Source organism: Danio rerio, chromosome 24 (genome assembly GCF_052040795.2).
Source record: "Danio rerio strain M-AB ecotype USA chromosome 24, GRCz13ab, whole genome shotgun sequence".
In the NCBI taxonomy this organism is placed as follows: Eukaryota; Metazoa; Chordata; class Actinopteri; order Cypriniformes; family Danionidae; genus Danio; species Danio rerio.
The window spans coordinates 15,477,824-15,502,248 of NC_141044.1; the positions used below are offsets into that span (position 1 = coordinate 15,477,824).

General features: G+C 35.2%; 1 protein-coding gene and 1 long non-coding RNA gene across 14 annotated transcripts in view; one reads left to right on the forward strand and one right to left on the reverse strand.

Annotated features, from left to right (window-relative positions):
- Positions 1-7,035: 7,035 nt before the first annotated feature.
- eya1 (EYA transcriptional coactivator and phosphatase 1) overlaps positions 7,036-24,425 on the forward strand; it is a 272,169-nt gene continuing 254,779 nt past the window's right edge. For 8 of the 13 annotated variants that reach the window (XM_087308133.1, XM_087308138.1, XM_087308135.1 and 5 more), the window contains exons 1-2: positions 7,036-7,181; positions 14,964-15,001. Coding sequence is in view for 8 of the 13 variants with exons in the window: in XM_087308124.1 (XP_087164250.1) it covers positions 14,996-15,001 (6 nt within the window). In the remaining 5 variants the exon portion in view is untranslated. Of the gene's footprint in view, positions 7,182-8,147; positions 8,484-14,963; positions 15,002-24,425 lie in introns of those variants that run through there. The other 5 variants (XM_087308134.1, XM_087308139.1, XM_087308123.1 and 2 more) reach the window with 1 other exon arrangement.
- On the reverse strand, positions 17,409-21,146 carry LOC147837988 (uncharacterized). The gene is made up of 3 exons (XR_015524844.1): positions 19,499-21,146; positions 18,931-19,298; positions 17,409-18,672 (listed from the first exon to the last, which is right to left on the reverse strand). It is a non-coding gene; the product is annotated as an uncharacterized LOC147837988 (long non-coding RNA).

Below are 24,425 nucleotides of genomic sequence, written 5' to 3' on the forward strand. Positions count from 1 at the left end.
TTTTTTTTTAATTAAAGATTAAAACAAAAGGCACATACAATTTTAATAAATAACAGTGTGTGTGGATATTTATTATAAATACCTTTATTTAATTTATTTTTTTGGTTTTCATAAAGACTCATTATATCTGTGCTACTAACATTGCAACGATAATTACAAAAAATAATAACTAAATGTCCTAATCATTTAAACCATTTTAATTACCCTCACATTCATACATTACACTTTACTGATCTTTTCAATATTTTAATATTTTATATGGAACATAATGTGTGGTAAAAAGCCTTCCTTACCAACAAAGTTCAGCTTGCCTGTCAAGAAGAATCAAACTCCAATAGTGAAACCCTAACAATGCATTAAACTTTCAAACCCAGTAAAAGAATTGCCAAAGATGATTCTTATTGCAGCTTGTTTATTTTTGTTTGTACTTCTGCAAGCAAATCTAATTTTTCTGTTTTCCTATGTAATGCATCAACCATTGTCCTTCACAGGCATAAATCATTTGTATGTTCCTGCACAACTGGAGAGGCTTAAACGCATTTCTGGAACCTTATTTCTAGTACCCTAGTTTTACTCCTATTGTTCTTAATATGTCCAGTAGAGAGTGAAAGATATCAATAATGTATTAGAAGTGAACACTTATTTTACAAAAGAACACTTATTTTCCACATTTATATTTAACTGTGTGTTTTGACATTCAGAGTTTGCTATGTTTTCTGTTAGGGTTGAGTTTAATGCTGTGTTCACAACAGATGTAGAAGAAGCGTCAAGTGCGAGTGATTTACATGGTAAGCAGGGGCGTAAATCTGATTTAACAGTAGGGGGGGACAATAACTATAAAATTTCTTTCGAGCATTTTTTTGAAGGGGACACAAATTATACAGCCGAATTGTACTATTAAAGATATGTCCACACAGTTAAAAATGGTTTCATCATTATTATTATTATAGCATGGAGACTACGTCATTATGATTATTTTCAAAGTTTTTCTCAGGTTCAATGACAAAGCAATTTTTTTTTCAAGACTATTTATTGCATTGTTTGTTGTGTTGTTTACAGTCAACTGACTGACTCCTGAAGCAGAATAAATGCAGGAAAAGACATTTTCCATACTCTTTATAACTAACTTTAAAAATGTTAAAATGACAGATCATGTTGTAAATCAGTGAGCCAGTGAAATCTGCTAAATGGCCACAACTCCAAAATCATTTAAAAAATTGCTCACCCCAAAAGAATTGTCATTATCCCTTCAATATAGCACAACACCCTTACCTGATACTGTACATCTGACTGACCCTGCTCTGCCTGTTCCAATCGTTACTTTCTCCTTTGCCTGTGATTGATAATGTGACATTAGTATTTTTATAAGCACTCATTCTGAAAGCCAAATTGCTTAATATGTGAACTTTTTGTGCTTGGCGTTTAGCTGCACTGAAAAATTTTCTTATGTCTATTTTTTCTGTATTTTTTTCTGTCTTTTTTTCTGTATTTTATCCAATACATGACACTGCCAGGCACATTTATTTATACTGTAGCACATTTTATACACAATGGCAATTCAAAGTGCTTTACATAAAGAGTGCAAAACTATCATAAAAATAATCAACAAATAAAACATAAACAATATAAACATAAACAATAAAAACAAATAATTAAAAAAAGGTTAACATTTTAATTTCAAATTAATTGAGTCACTTAAAACAGAATAGAAACGGATTATACAAAAATACAGAGGGGTTAGTGTGCTTAGTGTAGCACAGTGCTCATTTAGTAAATACACAACTAAAATTATGCTAATTGTGGTCGTTAATGTTAAGTTAACATTATGCCAAGTCGTCACAAATGAAACATGCATGGGAAACGGCTTTAGCGTTAGCAACAAGCTAACATTGATTAATTACATGGGTAAAAATCAATTTTTACCTCAACTAATTTATGAACGAGTCTGTATTAACTACATCGAGGAGAATCGCTTTGTGAATAAAATCTGCAGCAGCAGCCACACACCTGCCGTGTATGTGTGTATATGTGAATAGCCGAATAAGGGAAAGCATTCAGTGGACCGAACCACTCTGAGGTAGGGGAGGGGGAACTCAACTGTTTCTAAATGCATTTTAAATGATAAATGCGGTTTCCTTTCTACTTGGACAAATATATTAGCTATATATACATTTATTTTTTACAATTGAGAGTTTTTTTTTTTTTTTTTTTACGCCCATGGTGGTAAGTTAATGCAAAGACATGGATAGACATTCTGCGGCGCAATACGCGGGAACGGCGTGGTGTGAATGACACGAATTGCATGAATGGCATGGTGTGAATTGAGCATTTTGCGCGTTTGACACGCTTAACGGGCGAACCGCTCTGAATCTGAACTTCAGCCGACATTCGCGGCCTGTTAACCAATCAGGAGCTTGCTTTTGTGGGGGCATGACTGTGACGTAGTGCTTGTTGTTGGTGTGCCAAGGGAAAATCCCTCTGCACACACTAACAACAGTTCATCAAACTGGGCTCAGCGCAGTCAGAAGCACCGCTGAACGCTTCCATCATCCAGTTTAAGTTTCTGGCGAAGTCAACTCACAGAGCTGGGTACACCTCTGAAAGGATCTATTGAACTTAGACTTTGCTCCAAACGAATCAACGCTGTTTTTCAGCCTTCATAAAGCACAAAAACAGTTATTCTCTCAATAAAATCCATGTTAGCCATTTAGCAACAAAGCTGGGTCACTGGGCAGACAGAAGCCCTGCGCATCAGGCGAATCTGCGTGAATTTGACGCACGAATAAAGCAGATTTGACACGCAAATGAAACAAATTTTTATGCGCGAATGAAGCAAGTAAACTCAAATGTTCACGCATCTATTTACACGCAAATATCACAATTTATCTGCATGTTACGCGTCTGGTGTGAACATAGCATAAGGATAGGGTTGTATAATAAGAGATCCTGGAAATGTGGCCCTAGAAATTTGGTCCCTGCAACTGCAGGCTCTCTGCCCTGACTCAGCCTGCCTGCTACAGAAGCCACACCCACAACTTTCACTATTGGTTGATACAGAAGTAATTGACCACTCTCAGCAAAAGTTTACATACTGTAGAATTACACCCTTTTATTGAAATTTTGCCAGAAAATTACCAGAATGATTTTAATGGTCAAATAAAATAAAATTTGATATTCACACAAAGTACATCAGAGTTTTGGTACTTTACTGGTAATATAAACATTTACCCCACCACCCCCCAACCCCGGTTCTTAGCGATCTACTCCCTGATCCCTGATTAAAAAAAAATATATATTTTTTTAAGCACTTTGGACATTCTTTTACATGACAACAGCTTTTTGTTTGCCTGAAAACACAAAGTTTTGAAAATGATACATTTAACTTGTCTGTATTTAAAAAAAAAAAAAAAAAACATACACTTACACATCTGAAGTATGTTAATGGTCATGAGTACTTGACTACTTAGGAGCCAATCCCACTGAACGCACTTTTTGCATTAATATGTTTATTTTTTAAACGTTAACTAACGGCCACAAGTGTTTTGTGTTCTGCTTATGAACCCTTTGCACCTTGCTTTTTGTCGTTGTGTGCTGTGTGCTCGCAGTTAAAAAAAATTTGAGTGCAAAAAGCGTGTTACTTAAGTTGCGTTTTTTCCATTCTCCAATCAAATAAAAGTAGAGGCGAGGTTTTTGTTAAGGGGACAGTTTTTATTTTGTCAGGGCGACTACGGAGACTTGTAAAGATAGAGGATATACTAGTGGCCGCTGTTTCAAGTTATCCAGAGCTGTATGACTTTACAAATCTTCAATATCACAGCAACACTCATGCACAATACGCAGCACATACAGTTGAAGTCAGAATTATTAGTCCCCCTGAATTATTAGCCCGGGTGTTTATTTTTTTCCCCCAACTTCTGTTTAACGGAGACATTAGCCCCTTTCACACAGTGATACCGGTAAATATCTGGAAAATTTCCGGAACGACTTTACCGGTATATTCAAAAAAGCGCTGTTCACACAGGCGAGGACGTTACGGAAATTTTTCGGAAAAGAGCATTCACACATCCATTTCAAAATACCGGTAAATTCTGACATCATTTACCACAAATGAGATTTAAACGGCTGCGCTTGTATTTGTAAACATTTGACTAAATTACAAACTCTGTGGATGATCAATATTGTGAACAACTTTCGCAGGATCACTTTCGCATGTCGAGATGTTCATAATATGTGCGTGTGCAGGCGCTCACAGGCTGTTTCACAGGCACACGCAAAGCTTGAAGGTAAACAAACAACAGCTTATCATAAGCATCTCATCGATGATTATTTACACAGTTGGCATTAAGAAGAACATATAAACGTGATCTGATTAACTTCTAGCAGCTAAATGTGTCTGGAAAAATATTCAAAGGCTTTTATTCTCATAAACGTCCACACGCTTATTACGGCAATCTTCCTTCTGCATTCACACAGCGCAGCATTCCGGCAAATTGCCGGTAATTTTACAACTTCTCTTTCCGGAAAATAGCCAGAACGAATTTACCGGTATTTTCAAAAAGGACCTGTTCACACATACAACCTGCCGGCAATTTTCCGGAAAGGTCTGTATGTATAAAAGGGGTTATGGTTTCAACACATTTCTAAACATAACAGTTTTAATAACTCATTTCTAATAACAGATTTATTTATCTCAGTCATAATGATAGTAAATAATATTTGACTAGATATTTTCAAGATACTTTTATTCAACTTAAAGTGACATTGAAAGGCTTAACTAGGTTAATAAGGTCAACTAGGCAGGTTAGGGCAGTTAGGCAATTTATTGTATATCTTTGGTTTGTTCTGTAGATTATTGAAAAAATATATATAGCTTAAAAGGGCTAATACTTTTGTCCTTAAAATGGCTTTCAAATATTAAGAACTGCTTTTTATTCAAGCCAAAATATAAATAAGACTTTCTCCAGAAGAAAAAAAAAAAAATGCGCCTCATGTTTTTGGAATGTAAAAGTGCGTTCAGTGTGTAAGACCCCTAAATGTAAAGGAATACAGCATTTCTTGACAAAGTAACATCGCCACCGACTGGCCTGGCATACATTATAATGTATTCATTTTCTGCAGATTTACATGACCAGGAAACATTTTGTTGTCAGCATTGTTAAACTGCAACATCATTCGTATTTGCAAAACTGTTTTTAAAAGACGAAGGGAAAACACGATTTCGTACACAATGTGATGATTTCGGGGCAGCGTGGTGGCGCAGTGGGTAGCACAATCACCTTACAGCAAGATGGTCACTGGTTCGAGCCCCGGCTGGGTCAGTTGGCATTTCTGTGTGGAGTTTGCATGTTTTTCCCATGTTTATGTGGAGCGTCTGGGACTCCGGTGTGTGAATGATTGTGTATGGATGTTTTCCAGTGATTGCATTGGGTTGCAGCTGGAAGGGCATCTGCTGTGTAAAACATATGTTGGAAAAATTGGTGGTTCATTCTGCTGTGGTGACCCCTAATTAATAATGGGACTAAGCTGAAAAAAAAAGAATGAATGAATTAATGATGAGACCTAATGTTCACACTTTTGGGGGAGATAAACCCCAAAAATTAGAATGTCATGCACTCAACTAATAATTAGGTTGAGTAAAGGGAGTTTATTTTGAGCAACTTGTGTACCTAAAATGTCTAACAGTTCAAGTTAACAGTTTCTGTATTTTGCAATACATGGGTGTTGCCCATTCTCTTTCAGATTGCATTTAGCAATGTTAATATTGATGCTATTTAAATTTTGTTTTTAATTTTATTTCTATTTTTTTATGAAATATAGTTTCACAACTACTTAAACTACTATAAATATTTCAATAAAAGTCACTTGGTTAAATTTTCATTATCAAACATACCCGGTTACAAAATATTGGAAATTATAATATAATATAATATAATATAATATAATATAATATAATATAATATAATATAATATAATATAATATAATATAATATAATATAATATTTTTACAAATAGTTTGAGACTTTGCATTTAAAGGGGTGGTTCATTCAAAACTGAAAATCCAGTCATATATTACTCACAAATTTGTCACAAAACTGTTTGAGTCACAAACCTGTTTGAATATCTAATTTTAAAGTAAGAGCAATGTTGGAAAATGGTAACCACTGACTTGTAAGATGTGTATTTGTTTGGTAACACTTTACAATAATAGTACTGACCTTATTCTAAAATGCGAAAGTGCGCCTGTTTTCGCGATTGTCTTAGACAATGGTTCTCAAACTGTGGTACGTGTACCACTAGTGGTACGCAGGCTTCCTTCTAGTGGTACGCGGAGAAATGAAACATGTCATGTACATGCTACACACATTTCAAAAATCTATTAAAAATGATGTATATAATATGTCTTATATGACATATAGCCTATATTTCTGAGGTAATCTGCCACATTTTTTAACTGTGCAGAGTTGTAGCTGCTTTACTGGGCCTACTATGCTACTGTATTTCAATACTGCTCATTTTGGTGGTACTTGGAGAGACTATTTTTTCTAAGGTGGTATTTGATGAAAAAAGTTTAAGAACCACTGGTCTAAGAACTTCCGATTCAGTCGCCTATGGGAGAAATGACTAGGAATAATAAACGGCAGAAAATGGTCAAACTACTTGCTCTACAAAAAAATGTTTGCATGACTATACAGACAAAGTAGAATAATATAGTAAAAAAATATCAAATTGCAACAACAAGCAGAGTAACGAGCAGTTTTTAACATCCTAAAATGAATGAAAGTAAATGAGACCGGAAGTCTAGATCCAAAAAGATTCAAATGGCAGCGTCCGCTTGTCTGCGGAAAATAAGGTAAATATGAATAATGATGCATGTTAAATTCCATGGTGTTTTGAATGTATTGTGTTTGGTTTCTTTTCTCCCTCTCTCTTTGTTACCTGTTTCTCATCTAGGTATGGAGTAGATGAGGTTAATTGATTGCACCTGCTGCTTGTTGACCTGCAAACTTAAAAGCTGACCAGTTGCAATTGAATCTTGCATCCAGAGTGTGGTCTCTATCCTGTCTTGTTGTGATATGCAAGTTTATGTCGCTGTGGTGGTTAACTTATAGAAGTTAAAATTTGTTGTGAAGCATTTGAAACCACTTACAATTTGCCATTGCAACTTATCTCTGTGTTTGGAGGTGGGTGCCATTTTATTTCTAAAACCCTTTTTGCTTTGTTTAGTTGGGGAGTTGGTGTACATTTCTGTTGTTAATTAAATTTTACTTTGTCATTTTAGACAGTTTTTTTTTTCTCCCTAACAAGCTAGAGTTTACATTTGTTTGTTGTTTTGTCCTTATGAAGCCTATTTTTGCTTACCAGTTTTGGTTTTATCATTGAACATTTTTATTTATAATTTCATTTTTTGTATGGAGCTGACAAACTGTTGCAATTGCGTGATGCTGTCATGTCAATATAGGCCAAAATCTCTGAGGAATATCACTAGTACTTTGTTGAATCTATGCCATGTAGGATTAAGTCAGTTCTTAAGGCAAAAGAGGGTCCAACCAAGTACAACTAATGTGTTCAACTAATGTAACATTTCATGAGTTCATGATGTTTAAATTAAACAAAGTAATATGGTAATTAATATAATAACGAACAATCATCTACTAACCAGAAGGTATCCATAACTACAAAGTGAGTCGTGTGAATAAAGTTAGTTTATGATTAGCGTATAGGCTACATTAACTCATCATTAGTCCATAATAATGTTTAGCTTGCATATTAATACATCATTATTTGCGCACTACTATTGTAGTATTACCATTTGTTCTTTTTTTCTATTGATGGCATTAGCTGCTAAAAGGTTTATAACTGTACTTATTTTTTAAGTGTGTTCAATAGTAAATAAGTCATAAATGCTTGGAAGTCTCTTGAGGGTGAAAAATTGGTAAAGTTTTCAATTTGGTTGAATCCATTTAATATCACATTTTCCCAAACCCTTTTAATCCCTATTCCATACTATAAAGTTTTATTTCGCTTAAAAATAGATGTCTGGCCCTCAAAATCAAAACTTTTTGATCTTCACATTATCCAAACTCAAATAACTTTGTCACCTCAAAAGGCTGCATTTCCCAAGCTGTGCGCGCTCGTGTGAGCGCTGCGGTCATTAGGATGCGTGCAGTTTGAAGAGGAAGCCGACTTTTCATCACGTTTGTGGAGGATTGCAGCTGTCGAGCCGTTAGTTTCCCAGAACACTGAACGGGTCCCCTGAGAGAGGCTCGCAGGAGATGAAGCACTTTGTCAGGCAAGGACAGCTAGACTCACAACCGGCTCTCACGTTCAACAGCGCTGCTATAAGACGAGCGCTCTGGGGTTCAGGAGCTCACAAGGAGGAACGCATTATCTGACTGCTAAAAATCATGACTTCATAAACCAGTGATTTGTCATCCTCTTCTATACCTGCTGCTGAAATACATCAACATATCAGACTCTGGAATGTAAGTGTAGAATATGCACTCAATTCACAAGAAGCCTAAAGGAAGTGTTTAAAGCTTAATTCATCGCAGGCCTACCAAAAATTACATTTTAAAAGCATAGTAATAAAAAGGCGTCGGAAAACAACAACAACAACAACAACAACAACAACAACAGCCAGGCCTAGTGGCATAGCTTTTAAGACGTGGACCATTCGTTCTTAAGCAATGGCCTCCAGGAGGCGTCAGTAAATAGTTTAAATTGTACAATTTTCTCTATCTATCTATCTATCTATCTATCTATCTATCTATCTATCTATCTATCTATCTATCTATCTGTCTATCTGTCTATCTGTCTATCTGTCTATCTATCGATCGGCTGGCTGTAATATATAAAAAAAATAGACATAATAACTTCACCATTTACTCATCCTTTTCTTGTTCCTAACGTGTCAGGCTTTCTTCTGGTGAACAGAAAAGATATTTTGAGAAAAATAAAAAAGGCTTAAAAGCTGGAACAACTGACTTCCATAGTACTTTTTTTCTAGTCATACGTTAAAGGTTTGTGGATAGTTTACACACACAAAAAAAGATTTACTCTCTATTCACTCTCATTAGTGGTTCTAAACCATGATTTTATTTATTCTGTTAAAAAAATATAATTTGAAGAAAGCTAAGTACTGTTTCATAGTAGGAAAACCAAGAACCAAGGAAGTTGATGATACAGCATTAATTCATTAATTAATTCTCCTTAGGCTTAGTCCATCATTTATCAGGGGTAACCACAGCGGAATTAATAGAGCATCTCTTTGGACTGTGGGGGAAACCAGAGTCCTAAACACTCGAACATGGGGAAACGTGCAAACTTCACACAGAAATGCTAATTGCCCAGCCGGGTGTAGTGACGTCCTACCCATCAGGTTATGCTTAACACTGTCTTTAAATGGTTCTTGGTTAGGGATTAGGTAGGTTAAGACAATATTACATCTTCAAGTCGCATTACTCCACATTAAAATTTACACTGGTATTTACACTGGTATCAAAATCTTTTGGGTAGCATATTGTGTCACCAAAATGTCCCTTTAATAGTTGGATTTTAGTTCCGGTTTTAACAGTTTTACACACAGCCAGCAGATGTCAGTGTTGATCCACAATACACCACAAACCCAGGACTCTCTTACAGGACTGTATTAGTGTTTTATTTGAACCTTGGCGTTTTCCTGATTAACACTGAATAATGCTAAAGTTATTTCTGTAATCTCTAAATTTAGCCAACCGCTGTCTGTAGTTTATGCTATGAGGAACAACATCCAGTGGGTTGAATTAATTGAATTCTTTAAATACTCTTTAGTTTAGCTTTCCGTTTCTCAGGTGGAACACATTTTCATTAATATAGAGCCATGATTTGGCCATTTGCCCATGAGGAAGTCCAAATTTTTGTGTACTGAAAGCACATTTCAGAGACAAAATTTCCATGAACAGGAAGGAACTGCGGGTCCAAAGCCAAACAGCACAGTTCACTGAAGGTTTCTTTGTAGTTTAACCAAAAGCACTTACTGCAAACCCATGGCAGGCCAAGATCTTTGAGCTTATGAAAGACAGAAATTTTATTTGTTATCTAATATCCATTCAGTCAACACCAAGGAATAAGAAAATGTTAAACAGGGCCTGTTATGTTGATTATCAGTTTAACATCTGCATTATTTTAGTTTCATTCAAAGCAAGCAGGTCATACAATCTGATGTTGTTAGCTGTATAGTGATAAAATAAATCATAAAAAAAGGTCACACTTTATTTAGACGGTCTGCTTGTTGAATTTGTTACATTGCATCTACATACCAACTAATTCTTATTTGATTAAAAATAAAGGGTTAGGGTTAGTGTACATTGTCATGTTCTTGCAAAATTTCTTATAGTCAGTTAAATGTCTGTTGAAGGAGCAGTATCAACAGATATTAAGCAGACCGTCCACTAATACTCAAATAGACCATCAAAATAAAGTGTAGCCTAAAAAAAAGCAAAATCATTTGTACAACAAATCACTGAAGTGCCGAAATAAGTTCAAAATACACAATTTGTATTTATTTTAAATGGATAGCATTTGTAATTTTTTTTAGAGAATACCTCTCTACTAGAATAACATTTAAATAAAACAAATTCCACAGCTTTATTCATATCCATTCTGAATGTGTTTACAGAGGACTTTTATCGTTTGTCTGATTTAGATATTTTGTTGCCAGATATTTATTATGATTATTTTTTTTTTTCTTGTATTAAATGGTAATTTTCCAAATCCTTCTTGCCAACAAAATGAAAACCAGAATTTTGTTCCAAGGTCTATGCAATGATCCAATTTCTGTTCTGGAAGCATGCAAATTAGTTCCCATTTATGAAAAAAAAAAAAACTAATTTGCATAAATAAGTGATTTACAAAGTTTAATGTTTAAATTTTCTGAGTTCAGGTAACTGTGGAATAAATGAATGCCTATAACTTTCATATTGTACTTGTTAGACATGTAAGGCTATCACAATATTATAATAATATATAATGTAACCTTAATAAAAACAACACATAATATATTATATACAATATATACAATTTGATAATTTAATAATTTATATAAAATAATATCTTAATAATAATTTATATAATGCATATTTAGTATACATGCAGTGCAGCAAAATGTTTCAAAATATTACACCACCAGCATGACTGACCAATCAGAAACGAGCATATCAGAGCTTTATATAATACAACGTTGCATGTTTACACTGGCAAACAATAAGCCCCTTGCCACACACTGCCTCTGAAGATGACTTTCTGTTCGGAGTGCCAAGTCACTTCCCTGAGCTCAGTGTAATCCACAACTCCGTCCGATACGGAGCGTCACGAAACATGGCAGACTGTGAGAAAGTTTGGTGGTGCGCTGAAGGTCACTGCGAATATTACAGGGTGTGCGATGTGCTTGGCTGGAGACTTCCTGCTGGGACGGGGGGAGATGACACAGTTTTCTTTTAGGCAGGTGATAGAGTTTCCGCACAAGAGCAAGGCGCTCTTCTCTCCAGAGAATGGAGCCTCTTTGTGGCTGGATGTGCTCCGAGAGGAAGGTCAAAGCAGCGGAGGGAGGGGTGATGAGGTTGAGCATTGACAAGAAAACATTTCATCAGATATTGCCCTCACTTCCTATTGATTTCTTGCCCGCTCGCTCCTGTCTTTCTCTCCTCGCAATTATTATTTCAGAGTTCCAGGGGTGGCGTTGGCAGCATTTGTGAGCATTTTCTTATGGTGGCCTGATTTTGGATACTGATATTTGCCTGCAAGGTATGCATTATTCACTGCTAGCTGTTTACAAGAAAAGGGTGGGAGCCACTGCTATTGTGGACGGAACAAAAGGGTTTAGGCGAGCTCCTAAAGGCCATTGTTGTTCACAACGCCACACATTTCACTAGTCTCCAGGGCTAAGGTGTGTTTGGGAATAATGTCACCTGTGAAAATGCTCTAAGGCCCCGTTTACACTAATGCGTTTTAGTTTGAAAACGCATATGTTTTGCTACGGTTACGCCATCCGTCCACACTACGCCGGAGTTCTCGAGCGCCGAAAACGGAGCGTTTCGAAAACGCTGGAGAGGCCGTTTTCATTCTAAAACGCTGCAGCTCCGTCTCAGTGTGGATGGGGAAAGACGGAGACATCTAAAAACGGAGGCGGGGCTGCAGACATTCGCCTCTCTGATTGGGGCTTTTCCTCAATATTAAGTAGCCTAACACACAGTTCAGTCCTGAATCTTCTCCGTGTAAGTTCAGACTTCGCAAGTTTGATCAAGGCTGCATCTCTTCTTCTCAGTTTGATATGGAAAACATACCGAGGACACGCGTCAATCTTCACAGGGAACAGTGTACTTTATAACTTCATTCACATCACCTTGGCTACGTTGTTTCACTTTCTCAACAATAAAATGTAAACTTGATATAAGGAACTGCCTATTTTTATTTTAATATTAACAACTAAACAGACAGCAGAAATGTTGAGGCGTCGTGCTGCATGAGCGTCATCTTCACTGTGTGCATATTTATAACAAAACGGAGCCGATAACAACTGCCTCCTTTCAATTTCAGTGAAAATACGAAACACACCCTCTCTTTTGCTGAATATCAGTTTTAATAATCGATAATGGCCATTATAAAAGTATAACATACAATAAGTTTATACATTATAGGAAATAAAGGCAAGCGATCAGTCAATATACAGAATGTAGGCTACGTGCTTACATTAATCATTAACTTATCTTTGCGCTCAGCCAAAACACGTTACCTGAGAACAAGTAATAGATTCCAGTGACCAAAGTCAGGGAATATGTCGTTAGATAAAGACAACAAGATGAATGAAATATCACGTTTAATAAATATAGTGAGATTAGATCCAGCGGGAGATGCTTGATGAGAAGTCCGACTAGCAGAGCTCTCATCTGGGTAGATGGGCTCCAGCGATTGCCAAAGTGTGTGTGTGTGGTCACGTGATGTGCGTTTTCAGCGTTTTGGTGTGGACGGAGAGCAGTTCAGAAACGCTGGGTAAAACGCGAGTGTGGACGCGGATCGTTTTCATTCTAAAACGCCGTTTTAAAACTAATACGCACTAGTGTAAACGGGGCCTAAGTGTCAGTTTTCACAACACTGAAGTATCGCAAAACAAAACTATTATATCAATGCTATGGACAAACAGTACCTGTACACAATGTTAACCGCTGAAAGAATTGATTTGAGAATGCCTTTTTGGATTGCAGTTTTGCCTCAACTGTAAACTAAAATTGATATAATCATTCTAAGAATCCTAAAAAATAAAATCATATTTAAGAATGAGGAATAATTTTGTTTGAAAAAAAAAAAGTTTGTCTTGATATTACCACACCACAAACAATTAGGAGTTTCTACTGTGGCCACTTAGTTTACTCAAAATTAAGATTTACTTACTATTTTCTCACCCTCAAGTGGTTATAAACCTTTATTATCTTATTTCTTTTCTTTAATAAAGGTCTTGAAGGAAGCTAAAAACCCATAACCACTGACTTTCATAGAAGGAAAAACATACTGTAGAAGTTAAAGGTTACAGGTATCAGTAACACTGTTTTGATGGTCTGTTTAAGTATTAGTAGACTGTCTGCTTAATATCTGTTGATACTGACATTTAACTGACTATAAAAAAAAATAAAAAAAAACTTTTCAAACACGTCAACTTACACAAACCCTAAGCCCAACCTAACAGTCTACTTATCTAATGAGAATTAGTTGGTATGTAGATGCGATGTAACTTAAATCAACAAATGGACCATCAAAATAAAGTGTGACTCAGGCATCCAATATTTTTCAGATAATAATTTTTTGTCATCAAAGATCAAGTTATCAAAGGTCTGAAACTAGTTAACTGAGTAAATGAGTAAATAATCAAATTTTCATTTTAGGTTATCTATTTCTGTAAATAGCCTTTAAATTAAGTATTTTACCATTAGTAGCAATATCAAGAAAGAATTTAGGCGGAATTAAGACAACTCATCAATTAAGATCTAACAAACCGACAAATTAAAACAGGGCCTTTAATAAAAGAGATATAGGTAATGAAGTGTATTTGATCATTTTAATTTTATTCTAACTTCTAACTAAAACAAATAGTTGATTAATTACTCTGTCAGTCATGTGTAGTTAGTTGGTCATATGCTTTACTTAATGTGTATTGAACCACGAAGTTAAAGACTATGACAAAATTGCTAGTCACTATTGAGAAAATCTGACACCGCATTATGACACAAGTGTTCTTACAATGGACCAATGATCAACTATTGAAACAATATAGGGAGCAAACAGGAGTAAACTAATCCAAGGATTTTTTTAAATTTTATTATTATTTTTTTATTTATTATCTTTTTTGTTGTTGTTGTTGTGTTCAAGCAACTTTGGTCAGACCAAGAACACAAAGGAAATTTTATATAAATAATTCAAAAAAGTTATTTTTTTACTACTCTACATCTACAAAATTATTTATAAACTATGTACAAAAGTAGTAAAAAAAAGACATAACATTTACGTTCCATCGCATGTTAAATTCTTATTTTTATGTAAATAGTAGTGCTTGTTATAAATGATGTATCTGTGCAATTTTATTTTGTAAAATAATTATTTTCCTCTCTATAATCTGTTATAAAATACCACAACCTTCACCCCCCCTGCTTTAAACAAGTTTTCCTAAATTCTGGTCATATGGCATGCCTTTTAGGCAGGGCTACTGGTTAATCCTGCCTTTGTCCATTTGCCAATCTTTTTCATTTAGTTAGCAACACCCATCGATAATTCAATTGGTTCCCAAATGATATCTTTTTTATCATATACGTTTTACATAAAGTGTTCCAAATATTTCAGATGAGATTTTAATGTGTGTTAAATGTTTTATCTAGGAATGTATTCACCCATCATTCATATTACCTTAACTAATAAAAATGTACTCTTTTGTTCCACAGAAGGTAAGAATTTCATACAAGCTTAAGAAAACATGAGGGTGAGTAAATGATCATTTTAATTTTTGCTTAAAGTATCCGTTTCATTTATATATAATTATTTACCAAATTTATGGATTAAGGTGTCAGGATACTTAATTTCCTGTATACCTGTCAAAATAGGCTACTTTGAATAGTAACTTTCCAGTTTTTTTAAATAGATGCACTAGTTTACCCCAAAATGAAAATTTACTTCCATTTTCACAAAGGAATATATTTTGGACAATGTTGGAAGCCGGTAAGCATTGGCACATTAGGAAAAAACAAATACAGTACTAGAAGTCAATGGTTACTAGTTTTCAAGATCATCTTTTGTTTTCAATAGAAAGTGAAGGGTGAGTAAATAATAACAGATTTTATTTTTAGATAAACTATCCCTTTAATTTGGAATTAAATTCCAGTTTAGCTTCCAGTGTGTTTTGGCCATCAATTCGAATTCCAAAGCTAGCTCTTGAACCATTGCCCAACCCTGAAACCAAGATGTTTTTGCAGTCATTAATAAGACACAGGTACGTCCAGGAAGGGTGAGGTGCGTCAAATCCGACAGACACCTGCTTTATGAAACCCGAACTGCGTTTCTTTCTCTTCTTTATGGGCCAGTTTCATTACAAACATCTCCTGAAAAGCTTTCAAGCAATGAGCCATTTCCCCTCCAGACACATATTTTCTCATCCATCAAGTGACGATACAATGATGGCCACAGGATGACAATGGGGATAATATTTTTTTCCTCCCACAATGGCTTTTGGTTCCCTGCTTTTGGCAAGATTCTGGCTACTATAAATACTCCCTGTTCCCATCGCCGTGGTTCACAGACACTGCTCTCTAAGTGAAGATGAGGCCCAGTGTGGCTTCAGGCCTGAGCTGTCAGCGCTCCATAGGGATTACTAAGTCACAGTCACCGTATTGTTCTGTAGGCTACAATGGGCCCATGGAGCTCTGGCCTTTGTCTACGAGTCCGTTGTGAACTTCAGAGATGATAACAAAGGTGTGTCACACCTGTAAATGTGGATTTAACCCTTTTTTTCCTCTCTCGCTCTTATCTTTTGTCAGATTCATGGTTTAGCCTTTGGCTGTGTCCACCACATCAAACATAGGACTTGCTAGTCATGAGTTCCTCAGTAGTCATTTGGTTACAATGAGGTCTCACACTTGCATATTACAACCAAACCTTTTTTTCTTTTTTTAAGATGGTGGGCGTTCAGATATTTTGTTTACAGGTGACGTAGTGGTTTTATTTAATGGCTCTGACCACCTCTGTGGTTAATTAAATCAATGACGCAACCTTACATAAAATTCCCACCAATCTATTTGGAGAACAAAAAAAAATTTCCTGCTAATTTTCTCCCCCTTAACCATCGGTCTTATTTTGGCATGTTAGGAATGAACTGTGACTTCAAAAGAAAGAAATTTTCTGTCATACGTCTTGACAGAGATGTCTAAACAGCTAGGACGCTAATTCAGCGTTGTGTTTTTCTCCACTGTGAACTTTTAGTGACCGCATCAGAGAGATTTCACGGATATCAGGTGCAATGTGTTGTCCGAGGAGATTGTGTTTGACAAATGAATTATAATTACTCAATTTCAGTACTTTAAATCAAATGAGTGACTCAGTTTAAAAGTTTCACTCTTAAACAAACCGACAATGAAAAAGTATACACATACTTAAAACTTAACCAGTACAATAGACAAATCAAAATTCCAGCTTCTGATGAGATGAAAATCATAGCAAAATTGAAGACTGGTCACTGTATGACTTGATATTAACATACCATAAACAATCATACATTTCAAAGTTAGGGTTTTTTTTATGATTACTTTTGGTACTGTGGGCTTGTATATTATAAACTCACTTGAAAGTATTACACTAGTTCTTTATCTGCTAACGATGTCCAAATGTAAATATGCACAGATCATCATCACAAAAGAATTCAGCCTTTTAATTTCTTTTTCCTCTCTAAAAAGTATTGAACATTTTCAACTTTCAGTCTATGTTACTTCAACTAATCATATGAAGCTCAAAGAACACTTCAATGAGTCAAAAAAAAAAAAACAAAACAAAAAAAAAAACAACAACAAATATGAAACAACTTCGTTCACGCATGCCTTCCACTGCATATCAGACATCAGTGTATACCACAGTCGATAGATTTCTAGTTTTCTTTGCAACGAATGTCTTGACAATGAATGGGAAAGTACCACAAATACACTTTTTTTTGTATTCCTGCTTGCTCAAATAATCAAAAAAAAAAAAAAAAAAAAAAAAAAAAAATATATATATATATATATATATATATATATATATATATATATATATATATATATATATATATATATATATATTAAAAATTTGCTAACTTTCTATTAAAAAAGGTGCAGGTAATTGTCAAAGGCTTCATTACTTTCTGATTAACCTAGAAAAATCAGAGGAAATCGTGTCCAGGTCCACAACGTCTGATGTCTCTACACACCCTGTAGTTATACTGTACATAATGTGAACATTAGATAAGTTGACAAATGTAAGTATTTGGGTGTAATAATAGACAACACGGTTTCATGGAAGATCATATTAATAGTGTGTGTAACAAGGTAAATCAAATCTTTTTTTTTTTTTGCATCGTTTTAGATCTTTTGGAGCATCGATAAAGATTGTTTAACTTTTTTTTTTTTTTTTGTCTATACTTGACTGTTCTGCAGTATTGTAATTCTGTATGATATATGAGTCTGTCTGTGAATCTTAAAAAAATAAGCTGATGAACCAGATTAAAATCTGTTAAAAGGTAGTACACTGTACAACCCAACAGTCACCTTTAACAAATGAAATGTGTGGTTTACTCGTAATTTACTGAAATTACACTATTTAATAAAAATTTACTGAAAGTTAATTCTACTCATTTGAAAAGTTTTTAACTCCATATAGAAGGTAATGTGTAAATAAATACCTTATTACTTCAACTGTATAAGAGTACTGTGAACTTACTCCATTTAAGTTAAAGTCAGAGTTATTAGCTCCCCTGTTTATTTTTTCCCATAATTTCTTTTTAACAGAATTTTTTTCAACATATTTTTAAACCTAACAGTTTTGCTAGCTCCTTTCTAATAACTAATTTATTTTTTCTTTGCCATCATAACAGTAAATATTATTTTGATAGATATTTTTCCACGACACTTCTATGCAGCTTAAAGTGACATGTAAAGGCTTAACTAGGTTATAGGCAGGTTAATGTAATTGGGCAAGTTATTGTATAATGATGGTTTGTTCTGGAGAACATCGAAAAAAAATAGCTTAAAGGAGCTAACAATCTTGACCTTAAAATGGTGTTTTAAAAATAACTGCTTTTATTCTAGCCAAAATAAAACAATTAAAACTTTCTCCAGAAGAAAAAATATTATCACATATACTGTAAAAATTTCCTTGCCCTGTTAAACATCATTTGGGAAATATATAAAAACAAAAACAAACTCAAAGGGGTCTAATAATTCTGACTTCAACTATGAGTTTTTTTCTTTCTTTTTTTTTTTTTATTCCAAATGGTTTGTAGCCATTTTCCTCAAACAGTTTGAGTTGCCTTATTTGGTTTTACAGTACTCATTTGGTTTGAGTTCTCTTCATTTATTGGGTTTTACTGTGCTCAAAATGCTTAATTTACTCATATGGATAAGGTTCACCAGCCTGATCTCACGAGAAAACGTAAGTATTTTACGTTTTGGCAGTTTAGTGGCTAATTCTTACGAATTTGTACGAGTTCAGTCGTAAGAAAATGTACGATTTTAAAAAGGAGGCGTGGCACCTAACCCCACCCCTAAACCCAACCGTCATTGGGGGATACGCAAATCGTACTAAAATGTACGAATTAGATCGTACGAATTTGTACGAATTAGCCACTAAATGAAAAAGTTACGAATTGCCGTGAGATTATGTGGGGTTCACAGCACCCATTAGGATTAGTTTTTGAACATGAATGGTTTATTGCCATCGGTTTCCTCAAATGGTTTGAGTTGCCTTAACTTTTTGGATTTTCCAGTGAAAGCATCTTTTGAAATTTTATGATCGTTCGTATAAGAAGCTTACAAGGCTGGCAAGGAACATAATTTCTAACCCTAGTCGTGTGTTGAATCATGACTTATACCATTAAACTCTTTGATTTAGAGTCCCAAGTTTTATTAAGTGAAATTAAAGTCATTTGTACAACAAACTGTCTTGGAGCTGACTAAAGTCTGTGTAAAATGAATACATTAACTTTGTCTCTTTGTAAGGACTATTTATCATGCTGTTATACAAGAAATTCAGATGCAAGTCTGGCAATAAAGCTGTTTATATTGTATTGAACCTAAGACACAAATCTGTGCTAAGGGAAAACATTGCATAAGTAAACCATAGTAAGTGTGTTTGGATTTGGTGTGAACCCAGCATAATGGCAATAATTTGTAACTGGCCATAGTAAACAATGCACTCTGACCAGCTGGGTCCTGTTTCAGAAAGGAGGTTAAGTGAAAACTCAAAGTATTTTAACCCTGATATGAGAGAAACTCTGGGTTTTCCATTTCAAATGGCAGGTTTGTTAAACTTGAGAAAGCAGGGTAAGTCAAACCTGTTTCTGAAGGAGAGGTAACTTTAACTCCGAGTCAGTTACTGTGGTAACTTACTTAGTGAACCTAACCTGGTCAGGAGCAGGTTAAATTCTCTAAATTATGAGTTTCTGTCGGTCTCCTACACTTTTTTTTAAAGACAAAGTGGTTTTTCTCGCCTCAGCCTTACGTTTCCACCCACCTATTTTAATGCTCATTTTGGAGATGCGCATAAAAACGATTGATGAAAACATCATGATGCACATAACTTTGGAAAAAACATATAAAAACCCATGCATAACTGAGTAGGATAAACTATTATTCGATAAAAAAATGTGCATAAACTATGATAAACACTTTCACTAAACAAATTACAGTATGTGCATTAAAAAAAGGTTTGTTATTTAATGATGAAAATGTGTGTGAATGGACAAACCAGCAGACTGAGCACACTAACACATCTTAAATGTTGTTTTGCTCATTCATTCTAAAAATCCTGAACTGTTTAAGTAATAATGGTATTATATTATTAATGACCTTCAGAGCGTCTGGAGCGTGTCAAGAGCGTCTGTTCTCCACGTCTCATGGCTTCAAACGCTCCCACGCGTTCATGGTTTGTCAGCATTGTCTTCTGAGGTGCAAGTAGGCCTACATTTAAGGTAAGATTGACTCTGCCGCAGCTTCTTCTACGGCAGTAAATTCTGCTTTTACAGTGGATTTTTGGCACCCGTTTAATCAGGAAGTGGCGATTTTGTTCTCTTTGACTCATTGGATGGAAACACTGCTTTAATTGCACATCTTATATGCGATTATTCCAGTTTTGCACATACATTTAATTAATAGTAGTGGATGGAAACATAGCTATTGACATTACAGTCACACACAGAACAAAGTCGCGTACGAGAATGGCTTGTCCTTTTTTAATAAATAAAGCTTAAATTCACTGACCTTCAGCAGGGACAAGTAGCCTTGATTAATTAGGATTAGTTCTGCTTACATTCTAAATGTCATATCAATCTCTATCGCTTGATCAATAAAAAAGGCTTACACACAAGTGCACTGTTAAATCTATTAAAACTGATCAACGTGTATAAAAGTGGGAACTTGTGTAATGATTTTATAAACGTCACACATTACATTACTTATTTTATTCAACTTAAATATTTAATTACTTTAAATGTAAACTTACTGTATGCATTAACTTAAGCAGCTGTTTCCCCATGCTAACTGTCTCTGACTGATGCAGTGGTGTGGCTTTTTTAAATATTTGCTCATATTTGCTATAACTATGCATGAGCAGATCAAGTTCAGCTGGAGAAAGAAATAGGGATCTCTTTTTTTCAGATGTTGCCATAGTATATAGTATATAATAGTCGTAATATCTGCACTCTATTGATAATGCCTTGTTATAGTCACGGTGCACGCGCTGAACTCTGAGTTGGTCTACTCAAAGCTGATTGACCCAACTCAGATCTGCTGTTCTGAAACCGAAAACTTTTTTTTTTTTTTTACTTTGTTTTTAATCTCTCGGTAAATAAGGTTTAAACTCTGAGTTGGTTGAACCTCCTTACTGAAACAGGCCCCTGGTGAGACAAAAGTCATACTTATTAATTAAATTTTTATTATTATTATTATTACTTTTTGTCATTTGCCTGCACAAAAGTTTTCTTGGACCTTCAGGTGATTACAATTGAATTACTGAAATTGCCTGAAATGCTTTGACATTTCAATGTTTTGATTTTGGTTCCTTTTCTTTGAATTACTTGTGAATGTTACTGTCTAAGGAGGATGAGGGAGCTCTCTCAGATTTGAAATAAGCTCTAAAATATATTGTGTTCTGAAGGTAAACTAAGATCACAAGGAATTGGATCAACATAATAACATAATAATCACATTTGGGGTAAACTGATCCTTTAATATTTTTGGTAAAACATTTGTGAATATTTTTTTTTTTGATAAATAGAAAAATAAGCATCTCTAAACTGAATTGCTGAATAAATGTTTTAGTATCTGTTTCCTGAGACAGATCTTTTATTTTATTTAACTTCGACCTAGTCCCTTAATTCCTCGGGGGGTCTCCAGAGCGTAATGAACTGTCAACTCATCCAGCATATATTTTACGCAGACGATATCCTTTCAGCTGCAACCCAGTACTAGGAAACATCCATACAATCTCTCACACATTACAGCCAATTTAGTTTATTTAATTCACCTATGCTGCATGTCTTTGGACTTTAGGGAAAACCGGAACACCTGAAGGAAACCCACGCGAACAAACGAGGACAACATGCAAACTCCACACAGAAGTGCCAATTGTCCTAGCTGGGGCTCGAACCGACAACCTTCTTGCTTTAAGGTGATAGTGCTAACCACTAAGCCACCATGTCACTATTTCATCTTATTTTATTTTATTTTACTCATGTCAGAATAATAGATACATTTGGGGCATATCTTTTGAACAGTAAATAGAGAATGCAGAACAACCTGTACATAAGCAATCACATAAAAATGCCCTGTAAACAGCACAAATCAACAGCCAATTTCAATTATCATATGCCTCACTGTTCATTTAGCTCAGCCAAACCAACACTGTGACCGGATACGTTGTCTATATTATCCAGGTCAGTCTCACCTCGGTGTAGACGGTCATTGTCCTCCATTATGCATTTTGTGAGTCATCAGCTGTACGTCTGTCTCATTAACATTTGTGTGACATGCACCAGTTTGCAGGCCATCATCTTTTATTCACACATTGCCATGAATAACTCATCACAGACTACAGCTCAATGCAATAAACATCGTGCGATATGTTCAACGTACAGTTGAAGTCAAAAGTTTATATACGCCTGGCAGAATCCACCAAAATAATTAGTCTAGCAAAATAAGAGGCATTCATACAAAATGGATGTTATTGTTCATTATTTGGCTATTATTTAGTAGACCTGAGTAAGAGGTTTTGCTTTTTTAACATATACTGTAGATTACAAAAGAAAATAATAGCAAGTCATAAAAATTAACCTAGCGTCACAGTGGGTAGCACAATCGGCTCACAACAAAAAGGTTGCTGGTTCGAGCTTCGGCTGGGTCAGTTGTCATTTTTGTGTGGAGTTTGCATGTTCTCCCTGTGTTTGTGTGGGTTTCCTCCAGGTGCTCCGGTTTCCACACAAGTCCAAAGACATGCTCTTTAGGTAAATTGAATAAGCTAAATTGGCGGTAGTGTGTGTAAATGAGTGTGTATTGATGTTTTCCAGTGACAGGTTGCAGCTGGAAGGGCATCCGCTGCGTAAAAACATATGCTGGATAAGACGGAGGTTCATTCTGCTGTGGGGACCCCAGATTAATAAAGGGACTATGCCGAGAAGAAAATGAACAAATTAATGACAAATGACCCCTTTATGTACTTTATTATCTTATTTATTCTTTATTATTCAGGACAAAATGAACAAATCTCTAGCAAAAAAACAAAGCAAAGATCATAAGTCAACTTTGCTTTTAATTAAAACAACAAGGGTAACTCATTACACACTGCAATATGTATGCTTAAATGACTTCTAGTAGAGTATTATTCTTAAAATAATTTTATAAGTTGGGAACATAATAATAGAATGGTGATTTTCCGTCTTCTAAATGCGTTGCTGGTACTTCTAATTGAATCCCAGTTGAAAATCTGGTAGAATTGTTTTTTTTCTGAGTGAATAAAAAGATTTGAAGCATATTTTGGAAGCATATCCCACAATGCTTTTACAATAAACAGCAACATATGTTATTTCTTTCTTTGATTTAAGGAGGACAAAGCTTTTGTACAGCATACAATGACTAGCATGTGAGCAGGCATTAGAAATGAAACATAATGAAGCATGATAAACACTGAACAATCTTTTAAATAATGAAGTATGGATTTAATTAATGTCACCATAATCTAAAATGGGTAAAAACATAAACAGTATTATTTAAATGAAAAAAGCATTGCTGTTAAATCAGTGCTGACAGGTGGCTCAGTGGTTTGCGCTGTTGCCTCACAACAAGAAGGTTGCTGATTCTAGTCCCAGCTGTTTGCATGTTCTCCTAGCATTCGTGTGGGTTTCCTACGGGTGCTCCGGTTTCCCCCACAGTCCAAGGACATGGGTTACAGGTGAATTGGGTAAGCTAAATTGTCCGTAGTGTATGTGTGTTAATGAGTGTGTGTGGATGTTTCCAAAAGATGGGTTGCAGCTGTAAGGGCATCCGCTGTGTGAATACGATCTGGATAAGTTCATTGGATTAATAAAGGGACTAATCCGAAAAGAAAATTAATAAATGATGTTTAACAGAGCAAGGTTTAGAAATTTGTGTTTAGAAATGTGATGAGAATTTTCTCATTAAACTGAAAATGGCGAGAAAAATAAATGAGTGGGCTAAAAAATTAGAGGGGTTAATAATTCTGACTTCAACTGTATATAACTGTTACTAAATGTTCAAACACTTGGGGAGAAAACATTTGGAATTTGAAGATCAGGGCAAATGTAACCTTCTTTGTTTCCTGGGGAACATTTAAGTATCTTCTGTGGCTTCTGTAGGGTAGTAGAATGTAATAAAAAAAGGATATTTAGACATAAAATAAAAATGTAGACATCTTCATTCATTGAGACCCCACATTCTACTAGAGGTATCTATGGGGCTTGGAAGGATCACAATGCGAGCGTTTGAGACCACTGACAGTACAACCAGTTAGCAACCTTTGATGGATCTGCTACGTGCCTCTGAGACCAGAAGCCTCTTGGGCTGATAGTGTATCGGATGGCCTGTTAATTATACTGACTTCAAAAGAGCAGGCGCTGATGTCTGAGTGTGTCACACGAGTGTGTCTGCATGTGGACA